Below are 17,976 nucleotides of genomic sequence, written 5' to 3'. Positions count from 1 at the left end.
ACCTGCACTGTCCAATACAGTAAAACTTATCAGCCACACGTGGCTACTTAAATTTGTGTTAATCAAAGTAAAAATTTAGGTTCTTCAGTCACACTAGTGACTTTTCAAGTGCTTGACAGCCACATGGAACTATAGGCTAGCATACTGGACAATACAGACATGGAATAGTTCCATCATCACAAAAATTCCTATTGGACAACACAGGTATAGACTGTAATTAGCCATTTTAAAGAAAGTTCCTCCTTAAGTTCCCATAATGGTATCATTTTTATTCACTGTTACATAATGAACAACAAAAGAAGTATCTTCAATTGATACTAGAGCCAGGGAAGACCTGCAAAGTTATCCAGTGCTGAAATTGTTACATTAAGATAAAGCTGAGGCCTAAAAGGGGTAAGCCAGTGCCCAGAGGTGGCCTGGATTTCCTCACCATCCCTACCTTCCCTTTGCCTTACTATATAGAACATCCAAATGAAGTGGCAAAATACAGCTGACCCTTGAACAGGGGATTGAACTGCACAGGTCCACTTACATGCACATGTTTTTTTGATAAATACAGCACTGTACTGTAAATGTATTTTCTATTCCTTATGATTTTCTTGGTAACATTTTTTTCCTCTAGCTTACTTTATTCTAAGAATACAACATATAATACATATGACGTAAAAAATATGTATTTATCAACTGTTTATGTTATCAGTAAGGCTTTCCCATCGACAGTAGGTTATGAGCAGCTAAATTATTTTTAGGGAATCAAAAGTTACACATGGAGTTTGCAGCGGAGGGATCCAGGTCCCTAACCCCTGCATTGGACAAGGGTCAAAAAGGTTCCTCTTGTTTCACCATCAGTCACATGTAACTGAGGAGACTGCAGTAAACCAACTTCTGTACACCTTTCCATGTCTCAGAATGACAGAAGAACAGAATCGAAGGGTAAAATTTAAAAATAAATACATAAATGAGAATTGCTTCTTTTAACTACCTGAGAAGTAATCAGATGGATTCTGGAGACCAGGGAGTCTTATTAAGATTAAAGGGATGTGGGGGACAGGGGGAAGAAAAGAAAAGGAAAGGAACGTGGCAACCATGACCTAACTCCACCCAAAGAAATTATAAACTAACTTAACAATACTAGGTTACCTTTAGAGATTAAGCTTTGGGGGGAACGAATTCTGCATCATTTCTTAGCTAGCTAACACTCTCTTCCGGTCCTAGCTAAATGAACAGTGACAGAATTAGCATCTTTTAGGAGATAGGTGGTACTGCTTTGTGGATGAACTGGAGTCTGACACACCACACTTGTTTAACTTACTTCTTCAAAATAATTATTTGCAAAAAATAGCCATAAGTTGTACACCAGAATTTATGCCAAATAGGAAGAAAACAAAATTTTACTTATTACACGTGATCATTCCTTCACACGCTCATTTGTGTGCTTTCCCTTGCTCGTTAATTCAAAATAAGTGTGCACAATAGCAACATTTATTGGGCTCCTACTTTGGATGCTCAATCTCTAAAATATGTATGTGATCACCAAATAAAATGAGGACTGAACACTGGGGAAATATTTGCAGAATCATATAATCCAGGTACAGTAACTTTCAACAAAGTTAATATTTAGAATAAAATGCCGAATAAAGACTGAAATCAAGCTAACAAAAACTAATGGTTCTTAAGAGACTTTTCTCCACAAATGAAAACAGAAAAATCTCTTTAAAAAAAAAAAGTTACATAACTTGCCTAAAATAGCAAGATGCAGAATGCAAAACAATTTTTCCTAATTTGATGTGTTTTTCTTAGGACAGATCCTAGAAATAAAATGCAGAGACTTCTTAATAAAACCTAAAACTCTAATAACAGGACAGATGGTTTAGTCATTAGATATTTGATGAACAGTCCCAGATGTACTTTGTAGAAAGTGGAGGCTTTTCTGTTTATTTCCTATCTCAGAACCATAACATGTAATTCAGTGACAGAAGCCAGTAGGGGAATGAGGTCTGTTTGTGGACTCTTCCTTTAGAAGAGGAGGTTCCCTGGCTTCTGTGATATTGTATGTAAACTGTGTGCCTCTGTGTATTCAAGAACCTCATCTCTCCTCCACAGCCTCACCAGATCCTAGGGCATCTGTCATCCCACACAGGTAAATAGTCCTGCCTTAAGACAATGCATATGACCCCAAAGCTCGGTGAACAGTCTGAAAACCAGTATTTTTATTTGAAGGTCAAATATAGTGTCCATTTTCCCATTTTATTTTTCCTGGATCAGGCCAGTATATGAACAAATCTTAAGAAAAATTTCTTTTACACATAACTTACAAAAAGCACCAAGATTTTCTAATACAGGAAGAAAAAAAGCAAACAAAGAATTCAAGTACCATCTCATACATTAACAGTTGAAGAACTGTTATTCAAGAAAATGTGTCAAACAATAACAACAAACTCCATCTACTTCCAGCCACAGGAACATAAATGTGACAGATCAGTTTAAAGCAAAGGGTATTTGTTGCCAGGGTCCACAGCCAGACATTTTAGTATTCAATAGATTAGCGAACTCCATTAAAAAATTAAACATCATAAATAACTTGTACGCTGGCCAATAAATAGGCAATTTATTAACATTTTACCTCCCTTTTTTTGCAAAATGATTTTAAAGCCAATTCAACTGTCAATGTCAACTGAAAGTGATACTATTAGTATTTCCGTCATCTAAATCTAGAAAGTGACATTAGTAAAAACTGATAGAATTAAATGGAAAGTCAATCATGGAAACATTATACCTCTAGGCAGTGTTTTTAAGGAGTATGTTCCAAGCAACAACAGAGCACAAAATCTTGGATGAAGGGGTTCTGTGGTCAAAGAGTCAGGCAATGTTAAATTTTAAAAATTAAGTTTTTTTTTTTTCCATGTCTGAGAGATGCTTTCAATATGGATTACAAATCTGCAGGTGAGAATCTGACCATGGGGCTTTTTTTTTTTCCTCAAACCACTCATGAGTCTCCCAGAAGATGAATGTGGGAAATTATGAAATGCTAGCTTATTATATTGTGTGCAGTGATGAACTCAAATTCAGGACCGCAAACACCTCTGAGGGAAGAGGGGAAGGGCACTGGGGAAGGGCGTGTAAAGGGATTTTCACCACGTTTGTAATGTGCTCTTCTTTTAAAAAATTCAGAAATAAGCATGGCAAAATGGAAGGATTTGACACAGCTGAGTGTTAACACAAAAGTGTTTATCAGGTTGTAAAAAACTGAAATGTATGGTGTCAGAAGAGTATCCAGTATACAGGCATAAAAATTCAAATGAAACAAGGGGGTAAGATACATCATAAATTTGCCAATCTCCTACTTAAGTCACACATTTAATTTGCGTATGCAAGTAAAATGGTTTCTATTTATCTGTACCATGTATTTACATGAAAGACTGACCTAAAAGAAATTGTCAGGTAGGTTAAAAACTGAAATTAAGCATACATGTCATAAGATTAATGCCAGGTAGCTACTTTTGGCATCAAAGTGAAATGTTTTATGAATATATGACATATAAATAATTTCTGAGCCCAATAAAAACATATACAGGTGTAAGTTTGCTAAAACTTACATGTCAGACTGCTACTGAACTTACACAATAATGTGGGGGAAGGGTGTAACAGAGGAAAAGCACAGCTTCCCTGAGTCAATTTAAAAGACTGTATTTAGAAAAATCTTGTGGATTATGTAAGGGAGAAAAACAATTAAGAGATGATTGATACAACAGGAAACTCTACACTTTCCCCCCCAAACACTGCCTGATAGCGTAAAAAATGAGTGTCAACACTCTATATTCTTCAGTTCAAAAAGCAGGAACATTGCATCATGTTTTCTGCCAACCAGCAAACTCTTTGTTGGTTTTTCTTCTTTTAAAATATTCAAAAAAAATAAAATTACAAGGCTATTTTGGACAATATTCATCAAAGAAGCCTAAAGGGAAAGAATGCAACCAAATATTCTTTCAATCTCATTGCTATTTTACTGTCCCACATATTAACAACTAGTATCACAAAGCACAGGAGCCATTAGTCTGAGATGGAAGCTACCTGGTGTCCCATACACATGGCAGAAACCAGCTACAAAGTCCTTTATAAGAAAGTGTGCACTGGTGTGTGTGTGTGTGTGTGTGTGTGTGTGTGTGTGTGTGTGTGTAAGATCAGAAGTTCTCTAGCAAACATTTCTGCATACATTCATAATTCAGTATTATTATACAGATGACGTAATAGTCTTAAAGAATCACGAAAAGAAGCATATAGTCACCACTTGAAAAACTAGAAAAGAAAGTATAAAAACCAAAAAAAAAAAAAAAAAATCTTGGAAAGAATGATGGGAAGGCCTGGCAATACCAAGACTCCCAAGACTCCCAGAAAGAGTAGCACCTATGGTGTACCACATTAACAACGGAGTCACGAACACCAGTAGACAGACACCTTGGCCAAAAGTGAAAAGAAGCCATGCCTGAAACCCCTAATAAAGAAGAAAAGGCAGAATCACAAAAGGAAAACAAGAGTAATTTTAAATTATACTTTAAGGCATTTTTTGGGAAAGCTTTCCTTCTGAAAAAAAGATTTAAAAAGTAAACTGATTCATCACCCTCAATTGGCCAGATTAAGGTCACTGTTTTTTAAAGTTGGAGGTTTAGATACACAAAAGCAATAAGGAATCCTGACCAAACTAGAAGTAATTAATTAACCCCATGATAATCATAGTTATGCCCAACATCAACTGTACTGTGAATCTCTTGAGTTTTGCCAGTATCTACTTGTGTATATTTGCACATTTTTGGCTCCCTGTAAACCCTTTTCATCTACCACTAAGGAAGGTAACAATGGCAAACTTAAAAGAAATTTACCTGTATCAGAACAAGGTTACACAAACCCCTAAGTAACTGCTGGAGGCAGGTGTCTACCACATGATTCCCAGCAGACTGTAATTTCAAGCTATTATTACTAAGAACTTTTTCTATAAATACGTAATCCAAGATGGCATCAACACTCCAATTGGCTCTTGACAATTATCTCCCTTTCTGTTTCAAAGCAGAAATAAGAAAACAAAACCACAGCTGGGAGCTGGTGATATTACTTAGCTTCCATCATAGTATAAACAATCAAATAAATATGAGTCCACAATGACATAAATAACCGAATAAACAAATAAGAGTGGGGAGAAGAGTTGAATCTCTTGTGCATGAAAATTCCACATAACTTAAGTAGTTACTGCACCCTCAAGGACATGAAGTGGAACTTCCCACACCTTAACTGTGGGCTGTGCTTCATAACTCTGCCTTCCAAAGAGCACAGCAGGGGAAGGCAGAGAAAGAGCAGCCTTACACTGGACAATTCTGACAAACACTGCCTCAACCTCGTGATCAAGGTCATCAGGTCATGTTGTTAGTGTACATCCTTGCTCTGAGGTAATGAAAAGGGCACTTGACCTCTGTGATGTTCCCCCTCAAATCCCATAAAACCACAACCAATCATGAGAAAAATATCAGATAAATCCCAATTGAGGGACATTCTACAAAGTACCATAAAATTTTCTCCTAAGTCATGATCTCATGGTTCACGGGATTGAGCCCTGCATCACACTCTGCACTAACAGTGCAGAACCTGCTTGAGTTTCTCTCTCATCTCTCTCTGCCCCTCCTCTCTTTCAAAATAAATAAACATTAAAAAAAATTTGTTTTTAAAGACAGAGTAAAACTTCTCATCAAAACACTAGCTCCAAGAAGACTGGAACAAGATCTTGACAGTGCTAAAGTTGGGGGTGCGGGGGTGGAGGGAGACTCTGAATCTAGAATTCACTACCCAGTCAATGCCTCTTTATAAAGGTAAACATGAAATGAAGACATACAATAATTTTTTTTAATTTCTCCCACAGATCTCAGAAAGAAAAAAATATTTACCATTCTAGAAATGTGGAAACCAAGTAATAAATACTTAGTAGGAAATGTGAAAATCCAAACCGCTTTAAGTTAAACTTAATATATTATAAAGAATACCAGCATTTCCTTGAGGTAATTAAAATCTGCCATCTTCTTGTATTTTACTGAATGAATAATGAAAAGCTGAGAGAGCAAAAAATACATCCATGCACATTGTACTAAAAATCAAAATTGTTTTCTTAGGGAAAAGAGATCAATGGTTAATTCTGCCCTCCTCTCTGAGCAGCATCAAGACAGAATCACAAAAATTCTCATTTCCACATAGTCTACTAGACTTCCCTCCATAGGAAGAAAAGATGAAATTAGCTTTGTCCAGTAGGAGCACAGGTACAGTGCCAAAACAGTATTATTTGAAAGCAAAGAAAGGATATATTAAATATACTTTAATTCATATTGGTACATTGTTTAGTGCTCATACATTATACAGCAGTTACTGGTAAAAAAATATGGAGTAGGGGCACCTGGGTGGCTCAGTCAGTTGAGCATCCGACTCTTGATTTTGGCTCAGGTCATGATCTCCCAGTTCGTGGGATCGAGCCCTACCTCTGCACTGACAGCACAGAGCCTGCCTAGGATTACCACTCTCTCTCTCTCTGTCCCTCTCTTAAAATAAATAAACATTTTTTTAAAAACCTGCAGTAAACCTGACCTGTTCAAACATCAGATGTCACCAGTTAAAGCCTTGTGTAATTTACTTAACCCTTGCTAAGCCTTAATATTTTTAAGTGTTAATACTCAATTATTGGGTTGTTTCAGGAATTAAATGAGAGCTATATAAATAACTTATCATCATGCCTGGCACACATTTTGAACAGTCAACAAATGCTCTTATTTTGATTCAATCTCTGCCCTGAAAAATTCCACCCTGAGGACAGATATTTCCAGTCAGTTATCCAGCAAGAGCTCTTCCTACTATGAACAGAATACAGGAAAGCAGAAAATGGCTCAATTTAAAACTACTTCCACAAAGTAAGACTTAAGATTTAGCTAAATTTCAGTTTTCAAATGACCTCTGAGAAAAGAACATTGAGCTCCAATGACCAACATCCAAACCAAGTTTTAGACTTGATCTCATGTCGTGTCTCTCTCAGAACTGGAAAATCGAAAAAGGGGGCCGTCATTGCCTGAATGACTTTGACTATGTTTTAAGTAACTAAGAAAGACAGATAATACTTTTGCTATAACTACGGATTCCACTAGACTAAGATAATGCAGTCTCCAACACAGAGACTTACTTTTATATGTATGGAGGAGATGTTTGACGATTCTCTGCAGCTTCTCTTTTTTAAAGAATATTAACTCCTTTCTAGGGAGAAAGAAACCTACAGGAAAAATACCAGGTTTAACTCAAGTGTCTTTCAGTCATTTTACTCGATCACTTACCTCTAAATCCCCCACTGCCATGTATTATCTTAAGCTTCAAATACATGATTAAAAATTTAAATACATACTATTTTTTAAGATGTAGAGAAATGATGTAAGTAGGAAAAATGCCAGGAGGGAAGTAATGGAAATTGCTTTATTTCTATTTATTTTATTTCTAAAGGTCACTGATGTGAAAAAGAAATTATGTCTTAAAATAAATCATGATTTTAGTACTATGAAATGGTGTATATAAGCCCCTCCTTTACTTTCAAAGGTTTACAGTGGAGGCACTTATTTCCCAAGACCACTAATTTTATTAAAATTTCAAAAAACTTCAAGCCAAGTGTGAGCATTCTCAAAAAATAAGTGGGCTTATTACTAAAGAATAAGCCAGAGCAGAAACAAACCAAACCCTAAATACACAGCAGACTGTTAGAGGCCTTTAAGAGACATGGGGGCACCTGGCTGTCTCAGCTGGAAGAGCATGTGACTCTTGATCTCGGAGTCGTGAGTTGAAGCCCCACACTGGGTGTAGAGATTACTAAAAAATAAACAATAAAAGACTCTAGGCTCCAAGACAGTTCAATGACAAAGGCTGTGTGATGTTGTAGTGAGGATAATTACAGAAGCTTCCATAAAGTGACTTGTCCAGGCCCCTGCTGACCTCTCATTTATACAGAACAGCCACCTTCAGTTAAAGTCAGACAACAGCTTTCTAAACAAAGCAGAAGTTAAGTCTTGGGAGAAACCCAAGAACAGGATTTAAGACTGGAGGAGAAAGCAGCACATAGCTTGAGGCAATGCTGCACTATGACCCTGAAGCAGGACAGAAGGGAAGGAAGAGGAAGAGTGAATGGGGAAAGAGGAGACAAGAGAGGGAAGGAGGATGAGGAGGAGGGAGAAAAGGAGAAGAGGCATTCTATCTGAGAGTGAAGTCAACCAAGCATTTCACCTCGTAACACAATCCACTTAACCATGGCTTGTGGCAGACGCTGCTCACTCCACGCCTGTCCTTCCCACCATCACCACCCCCACCCCCACCATGCACACACAGTCAACAGTGAGGGCTGGCATCCAGAGGAGGAGACTCTGGGGTGAGTGGACTTATTTAATGGTAAAAGAAACGAAAGACAGCTACTCATGCTAACCAATACAAATCTTCATTCAAATATTTAACCAACCAAGGATCACTGAACATCTGAGAAAAGTCAAACAGGAAGAAAGAGAAAGACCAGGAAAAAAGAAAGATTAAGTTACCCCAGGGAAAACAAACAGGAACAAGACCAAGGCAAACCAAACCAAATAAGCTAATTACTATGCTAAAAACTTAAAGGGGTATATTCATTTAAAACAAACAAAAAAAGCAGGTCACTATGAAAAACAAAAATACCAGGGAACCACTAGGAGATCTTGGAAATTACACACAGTGGTAAAATTAAAATTTCATCAGAAGGGCTACAGAACAGACTGGGCATGACTAAAGATAATATTCTGGAAGATAAAAACAGAAGAAATCTCCCAATTCTTAAGAGGAAAGGAGAGAAACAAAATATGAAAGGAACAGTTAATACAAGGCAGATAGCTCCAAGAGGCCCAACATTAATATATTAAAAGTTCTACAAGAGATAACAGAAAATGATAATCAAAGAAAGAAGAAAAACTCTTTGAAAGAAAGATTTGAAATTGTAGATTAAAGTGAGCCAAAAAAGATAAAAGTTTAAAATGCTAGGGGCTGGGGCACCTAAGTGGCTCAGTCGGTTAAACGACCAACTCTTGATTTTGGCTCATGACCTCACAGTGCATTGAGTTCAAGTCCCAAGTTGGGCTTTGAGCTGACAGCTTGGAGCCTGCTTGAGATTTTCTCTCTCTCTCTCTCTCTCTCTCTCTCTCTCTCTCTCTGCCCCTCCTCTGCGTGCTCTCTCTTTCCTCTCTCTCTCTCTCTTAAAAATAAACACTTTTTAAAATTTTTAAATAAAATAAAATATATGGGGAGCCTGAGTGGCTCAGTCAGTTAAGCATCCATCTCTTGATTCTGGCTCAGGTAATGATCTCAGGATCATGAGTAAAAGCCCCACAGTGGACTCCATGCTGCGTGTGAAGCCTGCTTAAGAGTCTCCCTCTCCTTCTACCATTCAAGCTTTCTAAAAAAATAAATAAATAAAAAATAAAATACTTACACCTTAGTGTGGGTACAGTAAGAAAAGAAGTTGACAGAGAAAGAGCAATCATTTCAAGAACATTCAGAAAGGAAATCTAGGTTATATGCATAATAATGAGAATCAGAATAACATCTGAAATTGATAGATAATAGAGGCCTTCAAAATTCTGAGGTGTATTCTAGAAGTAAGAATTCACAACCCAAACTATGAGTCAAATATGATGGCAAATTATACACCTCTCCAGGCACTAAGAATTTTGAAATTTATCTCCCAAACACTGTCTCTAGAAAAAAAAATTTTTTTTTCTGATGTATTGTCAATTAAACTGAGAAAAAATGAGTGGACTTAACAAAGGAAGCCAAAGAAATCCCAGTATGACTGCAGTCACTGGCCCAGAAGACAGTTCAAATCAAAGCAGGAAGTCAGAGAGCCAGCTAAAGAATGTCTTCAAAAATAAAAACAGGCAGCTTTCTGCCTCCAGGTTCTGTCCCCATGCTTTAATAAAATCACTTTTTTTTTTGCACTAAAACAAACAAATAAACAAACCAAAATTCATGTAATGTCACTGCAAAACTAAAAGAATTTTTAAATGCTTTTGGTGACATTACAAACAAACAAAAAAACGAGGAAGTAGTTAGAAATTGCAAGAAAAACTAACGCAAACTAAAATCCTTGGCAGTGTCTAAAAGTAAAGGGAGGAGAGAAAGTAGAAAGACACCGAGGGGCATGTGTTTCCTCATGTAACATAAGGTGAGTGAGTCAAAGGAGGCTGCTTAAAGTTGGTGGCCCAAAAAACTAATGAACTAATAAGCATATCGAAAGCTATCAGAAACCATCAAAACAACTATAATTTGTAATGATAAAACCCAGGAGGCAGAAGGCAGTCGGTGGTGTAAGTACATGAAACTCTTCATCTTTCATGACAGGAAGTAAAGAGACACCATATCAGACAGATATACCAAGAAATATATTATTTTAAATTCTGATGGTAACCACAGGAATAAAAGCAAATTGGTTTAAAATTTTTATCTCTGGGGAGTCGTAATGGATTGGCAGATTTTTATGTTTCAAATTCCATCCTGCTATGATGTTGGAGAAAAGACTTTACCATGTGAGCAGATTGTAACTTTTAAAAATAAGATTGGGGCGCCTGGGTGGCACAGTCGGTTAAGTGTCCGACTTCAGCCAGGTCACGATCTCACGGTCCGGGAGTTCGAGCCCTGCGTCAGGCTCTGGGCTGATGGCTCAGAGCCTGGAGCCTGTTTCCGATTCTGTGTCTCCCTCTCTCTCTGCCCCTCCCCCGTTCATGCTCTGTCTCTCTCTGTCCCAAAAATAAATAAACGTTGAAAAAAAATAAATAAATAAAAAATAAAAATAAAAATAAGATTGCATTCTTAAATGGTGGGAAAATCCTAAAATGTTAACCCTGTCATCTTTAGTTTTTGGCTAGACCACAACAACATTCTTAAACTTTATCATTAAGGACTCCAGGACTGTGAGGACAACTAAGAAGTATCTCCCAAAAGCTTAAATGTTCATAGTCTTTGATCCATCAGGTTCACGGTTAGCTGTCTATCCTAAAGGAAAACTTACATGAGTGGGAACAAATAAAAAGGTACAAGAAAGCTTAGTGTACAACTCTAAACCTCTTGCAAATCCTAAACGTCTGTCAATGAGAATGGTTATGTAAGTTATGGTAGATACATGCTATGGAATGTTATAGTTACCTAAAAAGACTGAGGTAGTAATGACACGGAAACATGACCGTGATATATTGTAGTGGGAGAAAAGCAAACAGCAGAAGAATATATATGTGGTATAATCCCGTTTCATGTAGTTTTTTTAATGTATACCTTTTTGTATATGCGTAAGAACTGTGGAAACATACACACCAAACTATTAACAGAATAGTGATGAACTCTGGACATGAGACTGAAAAGGGGGAGAGACAGAGTTTTCACTTCTAATTGTGTGAACTTTTTATGAATGTTTATTACCTTTGTAAAGGCAGAAAACCTCAAGAAGATAACTTCCACATTAATCCCACCCAGTTCTTTCCTTACCTTTCCACCCCTCCACTCCCCCAACACTGTTGCACCACAGATCTCAGCCTTCCATCTGGCACATGGTGGGGATGTGTGAATCCAGACCTTACAATACTCTCCGAATCTTACTCCCGTGCGATACACAGAAAATACTTGCTGCCATGCATGACTGATGAAAACAATGCATCTTAATGTTGCATTTAGTCTTCGGCTTGGTTGGCTGCGGTATGGCATTGCTAATAAAGCCAAAGTTACAAGTGATATCCCCACATCAGCCAAAACCTGTTATGCAGTCTGCTTTCATACTCATCGGTCATCTTCCTGGTGACAGTACAAGGTGTGGAAAGAGCAAAGTAAATCCATTTTAACTAGTGGGAACAAACGGACAGTGGGCTTCAGTCTCATGGTTGTATTCTGAAGAACACACATGCACATTTGTGTGACCAGTTTACACATTTCTTTGCCAGTCGACTGCACACAGTCACTGAGTTGTGTCATGTTGCCCAGAGAGCGCTGGTCAGCTGAGTATCTGCAGCAACACTGCCTGTCTGTGCTCTGTGGGAATAGTGTGATGCTGGGGTATGTGGGACCACGAAGTTCTCAGTTTCTGTTCTTTAATTCCCGTCTTCAGTCATCACAGTGAACAAAAAAATCAAAGTAATATGACAGAATGAAGGCTACACAACCTTCACTGTGCTTGAAGTATCATTTTTCTTTCATTACTCATTTTTAGAGAAGGCAACAGTAAGAGGAGAAAATCAAGACTGACGGATAACAGAATATATGTGGACTTACAAAGGGACCACAGTGCTAGTTATATAAATATCTCTAACGATGGCGTATTGGATTCTGATCTAAACTTAAAATGTCTATTAAAGGGGCGCCTGGGTGGCTCAGTCGGTTGAGCATCCGATGTCGGCTCAGGTCATATCTCAGGGCTCATGGGTTTGAGCCCCGTGTCGGGCTCTGTGCAGACAGCTCAGAGCCTGGGGCCTGCTTTGGATTCTGTGTCTCCCTCTCTCTCTCTACCCTCCTCCGCTCATGCTCTGTGTCTTTCTGTCTCAAAAATAAAAAAACATTAGAAAAAGAAATTTTTTTCAATGTCTATTAAAAATGCCCAAATAGGGGCGCCTGGGTGGCGCAGTCGGTTGAGCGTCCGACTTCAGCCAGGTCACGATCTCGCGGTCCGTGAGTTCGAGCCCCGCGTCAGGCTCTGGGCTGATGGCTTGGAGCCTGTTTCCGATTCTATGTCTCCCTCTCTCTCTGCCCCTCCCCCATTCATGCTCTGTCTCTCTCTGTCCCCAAAAAAATAAATAAACGTTGAAAAAAATAAATAAATAAAATAAAAAAATGCCCAAATAAACAACTCACACAACAAAAACATATCATGCTTTTGGCCCTTAAATTTTTTTCAGGATACTGTAAACCTAGTAAAAAGTAGCAACGGAAAAGGGGCACCTGGGTGGCTCAGTCGGTTATACATCTGACTTCAGCTCAGGTCATGATTTCACAGTTTGTGAGATGGAGCCCTGCATCGGGCTCTCCGCTCTCAGCGCAGAGCCCACTTTAGATCCTCTGTCTCCCTTTCTCTCTGCCTCTCCCCTGCTCACGCCCTCTCTCTCAAAAAAAAAAAATTTTTTTTAAGTAGCAATGAAAAGAAAATTCTGCTACAAATCTGTAAGACAACTCAGTATATCTTATGCTCACCAACTATCAACTGACCTAACTAGAACTCAAAAAGAAAAAAGCTAGGAGTTATCAAGAAGACTCTAATCATGATCTGTTCAAAAAGCAAACAGGCAAGCAACAGACCAAAGGAAAAGAACAGAATCTGGGGGACAGTGCCTGGGGAATAATGGAGGTGCACTACCGCCTTAAGGGAATATGGTGGTTCTGAGATGACAGTGGAAGTAAAGTATGAGGACTTACATAAATAAAGTTTTAAAAAATAAGTCATAGTTCCATTTCAATGTTATTTATTTAAATGTGGCTTACAATACAATTAATTTGATTGATGACACTTCTAATCCTAAGAACCCTTACTGAAAATAGGATAACCACATATAATATCCCATCCCAAATCCCAACTCTTGATCTAGTCATCTCCTTTTAAATAAATCCTTCATAATGCCTTTCCTAATGAGCTCTAAAATCCTCTTAAATCAAATTCACTGAAATATGTGACTTTCTTTACACCATCTTTCTTTGCACATAAGTGATGTAAGCAACACACATTTACTGCATGCCTGCCACGTGAGAAGGGGATCTTCTGTGTGCTTCTCCGACCCTCACAACCACCCTGTGAGGTAGGTATCATTAGCCCCACGTGACAGAGGAGGAAACACAAACTCAGGTGGACTTGCCCAGTGGCAGAGCTGGGAGTCAAAGCCAGAACTACGGACTCTCAGATGACTTACGACTGCCCCCAGGGAAAAACTATACTGTACCTAGAATTCTGGCGCAGCTGGAGAAGAGGCTCGATAATTTTAAGTTCCTTTTTCCTCATCACTTAAGCATTGTAAACAGCAATTACACTATGTTCTCCTACCATTAAGTTATTTTTTTAATTTGGAGGGTATCTTTTATTTATTCGTTTATTTTTTAAGTTATCTCTACACCCAGCATGGGACTCAAATTCGTGACCCCAAGATCAAAAGTTGCATGCTCTACTGACTGAGCCTGCCAGGCGCCCCTCTTATCATTAAGTTTTGAATGTTAACAACACACAAAATAAAATTTACCCCTCCCATTTTACAGGGAAAAAATAACATACTACAAATAAGACTTACAGTCATCATTAATTAGGAAAAGACATAGTAAACTGTACTATTATTCCACATCAATCCATCTGGTAGATGGATACTTACAAAGACATAAATGTAAATCCACTGGTTGTAATAAATCATAGAAGAGTAAATTCTGTGGGGATCATTAAAGTGGGTTGCTGCCCAGACAGATTTAGTTTCAAAACACAAAACCTGATCCAGAAACTTTAACCAAGAGAATGTACCACAAACCTACATGCCTAAATTATATGAAGACATGTCCTGGCATCAACACATAATTTAGACACTGATAAAAATGGTTATGTAATAGTTCCCTGCTAATCTTAAAATTGTGGTAACTCTAGGATCCCTTTTCCTATGCAAAAATACGTACTGTAGTTGGCAAATAAAATCTAAATGATAGTTCATTTTAGGGTGTTTAAAACTTAAAACACACACATTTTTCTGCGTGGAATGGTCTTTAGGTCTGAAACGTTATCGCCCTTAGTTGGGTCCAAAGCAACCACACTCTAATGCTACTACTGCTCTATCAAAAGCACCAAGATGTAAAAAGTTTTGCAATCTAAATACTTTCTTAAAGGTTTCTGAGAATCTCATGAATATTCAAAGCTATCATAAAGCTATGAAGAGTTCAATGACCGAACATTATATTCTTTGTTGCCACAGGAAAATTCCACAGACCAACAACAGATCTAGTAGTACTGCAGGAGGAAGACTGGTTTGCCTAGAAGGTATCTTGCCTGATGGAACTACACACTTTGCATTCTCCCTTCTTGTGACACTACCCAAATGTGCTACTCAGCTAAGTCTTAACTACTAACCTAACTTTTCTAGTTCTAACACTTACTCATTTTTATTTTTACGACAGTTTTTATTTTTTTCAGTATTAAGGAGAATACCCTCAACTTGTTATTCAAGATGAAGATATATAAAGAAGCAACTGATACATATTGCAGTTTACTAGGACACAAAATTTTGTCCTCAAGACCTCCAATTTAGAAGTATCTCTGGACCTGCCTGAGCCGATGCTCCAGAAACATGTGATTTTTAAAAATTACTTTTAAAACTACAAAAACTATAAAACTACTTTATTAATCATACATATATTCTTCTGTATACTGTAATAAAATCATGCAGTGCTTAGTCTAGAATATATGTGAAATTAAGAGACTATTAAAAGTGATGACTGTAAAGCAAAAATCAGCTACCACTAGTATTGCTCATGAAGACAGGGTTGGCTATTTGACCCCTTCTTCCATACCCAGGGCCTGGCACTTAGTAAGCAGCAATTATTTGAATAAATGAATAGATATAAATTTCCCTTTCGTGCTCTTTGATGAACATGACTAAGATGGACAATGGAGCTATGAAAACATGATCCTTTTTTCTTTTTTTACCTTAAGTCAATCTGACAGTTCATAAGGAATTTTTACAATTATTATAATTTTTTGTTTGTTTGTTTGTTTGGGGAGGGAGGGAGGGAGGGAGAGAGAGAGAGAGAGAGAGAGTGTGTGTGTGTGTGTGCACACGTGTGAGGGGGAAAGGGACAGACAGAGAGATAAAGAAAATTCCAAGCATGATCCACACTCAGCACAAAGCCCGACACGGGGCTTGATCCCACAACCCTGGGATCACAACCCGAGCCGAAATCAAAAGTCAGACACTCAACTAATTGAGCCACCCAGGAACCCCAATTATTATAATTTTTACTTGTAAAGTATTTGACAGAGTTCTTAAATCTTTAAAATCCCTTTGGTATTTACTGCTTTATATTAACATAGATAATATAGAAAATGAATGACTGACCCTTCCCAGATGGAAATAAACCACCCCTGAAGCACTACAAACCAATCCCTGGATACCAAATTTAGCAGGATAAACCCTGGGATCCCCCAGAGAGATTAATGCAGAAAAACTCACACATCTCATTTCTTTTATTAAAAAGAACATGTTTGTATTTTATCCACTACTTCTAGCCAGCTGAAAACTGATGTGCTTCCCAACTGTTTTTGTTTTATAAAAACATAACTATTGGTACCACTGCAGCTTGTTCCAATGACATGCCCAATGTCACAGCTACTGAATCCTGACCTCCCTCCACCCCAAGCTGGTTTCTACAGAATGAGAAGCCAGTTTGGATTTAAATGCTTTTAAGTTTAAAAAAAAAAAAAAAAAAAAAAAAAAGCAGTCTCTGACCCCTGAGAAATAATCTAATACTCACAGCTAAGCCGCAATGTTATTACAAACTGATTTGACATTTACCATTTTGCTCTCCTGATCTCTCCAGACATCTCTGTCATTCTGAGACCATAATGAAGTCAGATCAAAAAAAGATCACCGTTCAACCCACAAAATATAAAATGTCTCTTATGCTAAATGAGTGACAATCCTCCCTCCCCCAAATTACCCAAAGCCCAGACCCTATAATACAATCTTTGTAACACCCTCTCACTGAGACACCCCATAGTTCTCTATGGTCTGTATTCTTTGCTGCAGAGAGTATTAAATCCAACTTGCTCAATTACAAGTGTTCCTGGAGGTCTCTGAAGGGTATTGACGTCTGTAAATACTAATGGTGGAATGAAAATAGACTACATGTTCTAGGGTTACAAAACGGTTCCAAAATATGGCTTATTAGTACACATCTCACAATTCACAGAGAGGGCAGCTTTGGATAACTTTGGTATAACACTCCTTCCATTTTGCTTTTAATGTCAAGACCATGCTAACATGTGTTGAAAGTTCAGATAAAATAAAAAGCATTAATGACAATCGTACTGAAAATTGTTAAGGCATGTAGGAAAAGCCCAGCTAGCAATGTTCATTAGGAGAATGAGCAGGGGCGCCTGGGTGGCTCAGTTGGTTAAGCGTCCGACTCCAGCTCAGGTCATGATCTCGTGGTTTGTGAGTTCGAGCCCCACGTCGGGCTGTTCTGACAGCTCAGAGTCTGGAGCCTGCTTTGGATTCTGTGTCTCATTCTCTCTCTGCCCCTCCCCTGCTCACACTCTGTCTCTCTCAAAATAAATAAACATTAAAAAGTTTAAAAAAAAAAAAACAAAAAAGAATGAGCAGGCATTCGCCAGGAACCATGTCAATCGGGGACATGCTCACATATCTGGGCTATACCCAGATGCAGAAGTGTTTTAAAACAAGGACTCCAGTAAGATACCCAACAATAATAAAGCCAAAGGTGTAAGGAAAAGAAAAGGTGGCAGAGGGTAACTTTTTCTTTAAATAGTGTTCACCATAACTACTGGAAAATCCGGGTAACAGGCTGTGAGAGGAAAAGGAAAGCAAAATTTTTCTATGTGCTCTTCACTGAAAGACTTTCTCAATGTGCAAAATCTCCCACTTTGCAGCTAAATGTTATTTTTGTAAGTATAAATCACACCACACAGAGGTATAAAAACCAAGAATACCAACTTAGAAAAAAAACAAGTCCTTACAACACAAATAAATCTACTGAAGACACTAAAAAACTAGAAATCCTGAAGAACCTGAGGGGAATAATAATTTTTTTTAAAACCCTTCTCTGCCCCAAAGATAAGGCAGAAAACACCTTTTAAGTGTCAACTGTATAACCAGATTTTTACAAACCTATGAAAATAAAGCTCCCATTACCTACCTACCTTTTAGATAAAACTGAAAGATT

General features: G+C 37.9%; 1 protein-coding gene across 9 annotated transcripts in view; it reads right to left on the bottom strand.

Annotated features, from left to right (window-relative positions):
- WDR33 (WD repeat domain 33) overlaps positions 1-17,976 on the bottom strand; it is a 109,457-nt gene that overhangs the window by 29,474 nt on the left and 62,007 nt on the right. Inside the window, exon 8 of one of the 9 annotated variants that reach the window (XM_045479381.1) lies at positions 10,887-11,859. The exons of 7 other annotated variants lie outside the window; for them this stretch is intronic. In XM_045479381.1, the coding sequence (XP_045335337.1) occupies positions 11,852-11,859 (8 nt within the window). In that variant the 3' untranslated portion in view covers positions 10,887-11,851. One more of the 9 variants, XM_045479380.1, reaches the window with a different exon arrangement.

The sequence above is a fragment of the Leopardus geoffroyi genome, chromosome C1 (assembly GCF_018350155.1).
Source record: "Leopardus geoffroyi isolate Oge1 chromosome C1, O.geoffroyi_Oge1_pat1.0, whole genome shotgun sequence".
NCBI classification, from domain to species: domain Eukaryota; kingdom Metazoa; phylum Chordata; class Mammalia; order Carnivora; family Felidae; genus Leopardus; species Leopardus geoffroyi.
Note: the sequence above shows the minus strand (reverse complement) of the source record. Positions and strands in the feature narration are given on the sequence as shown.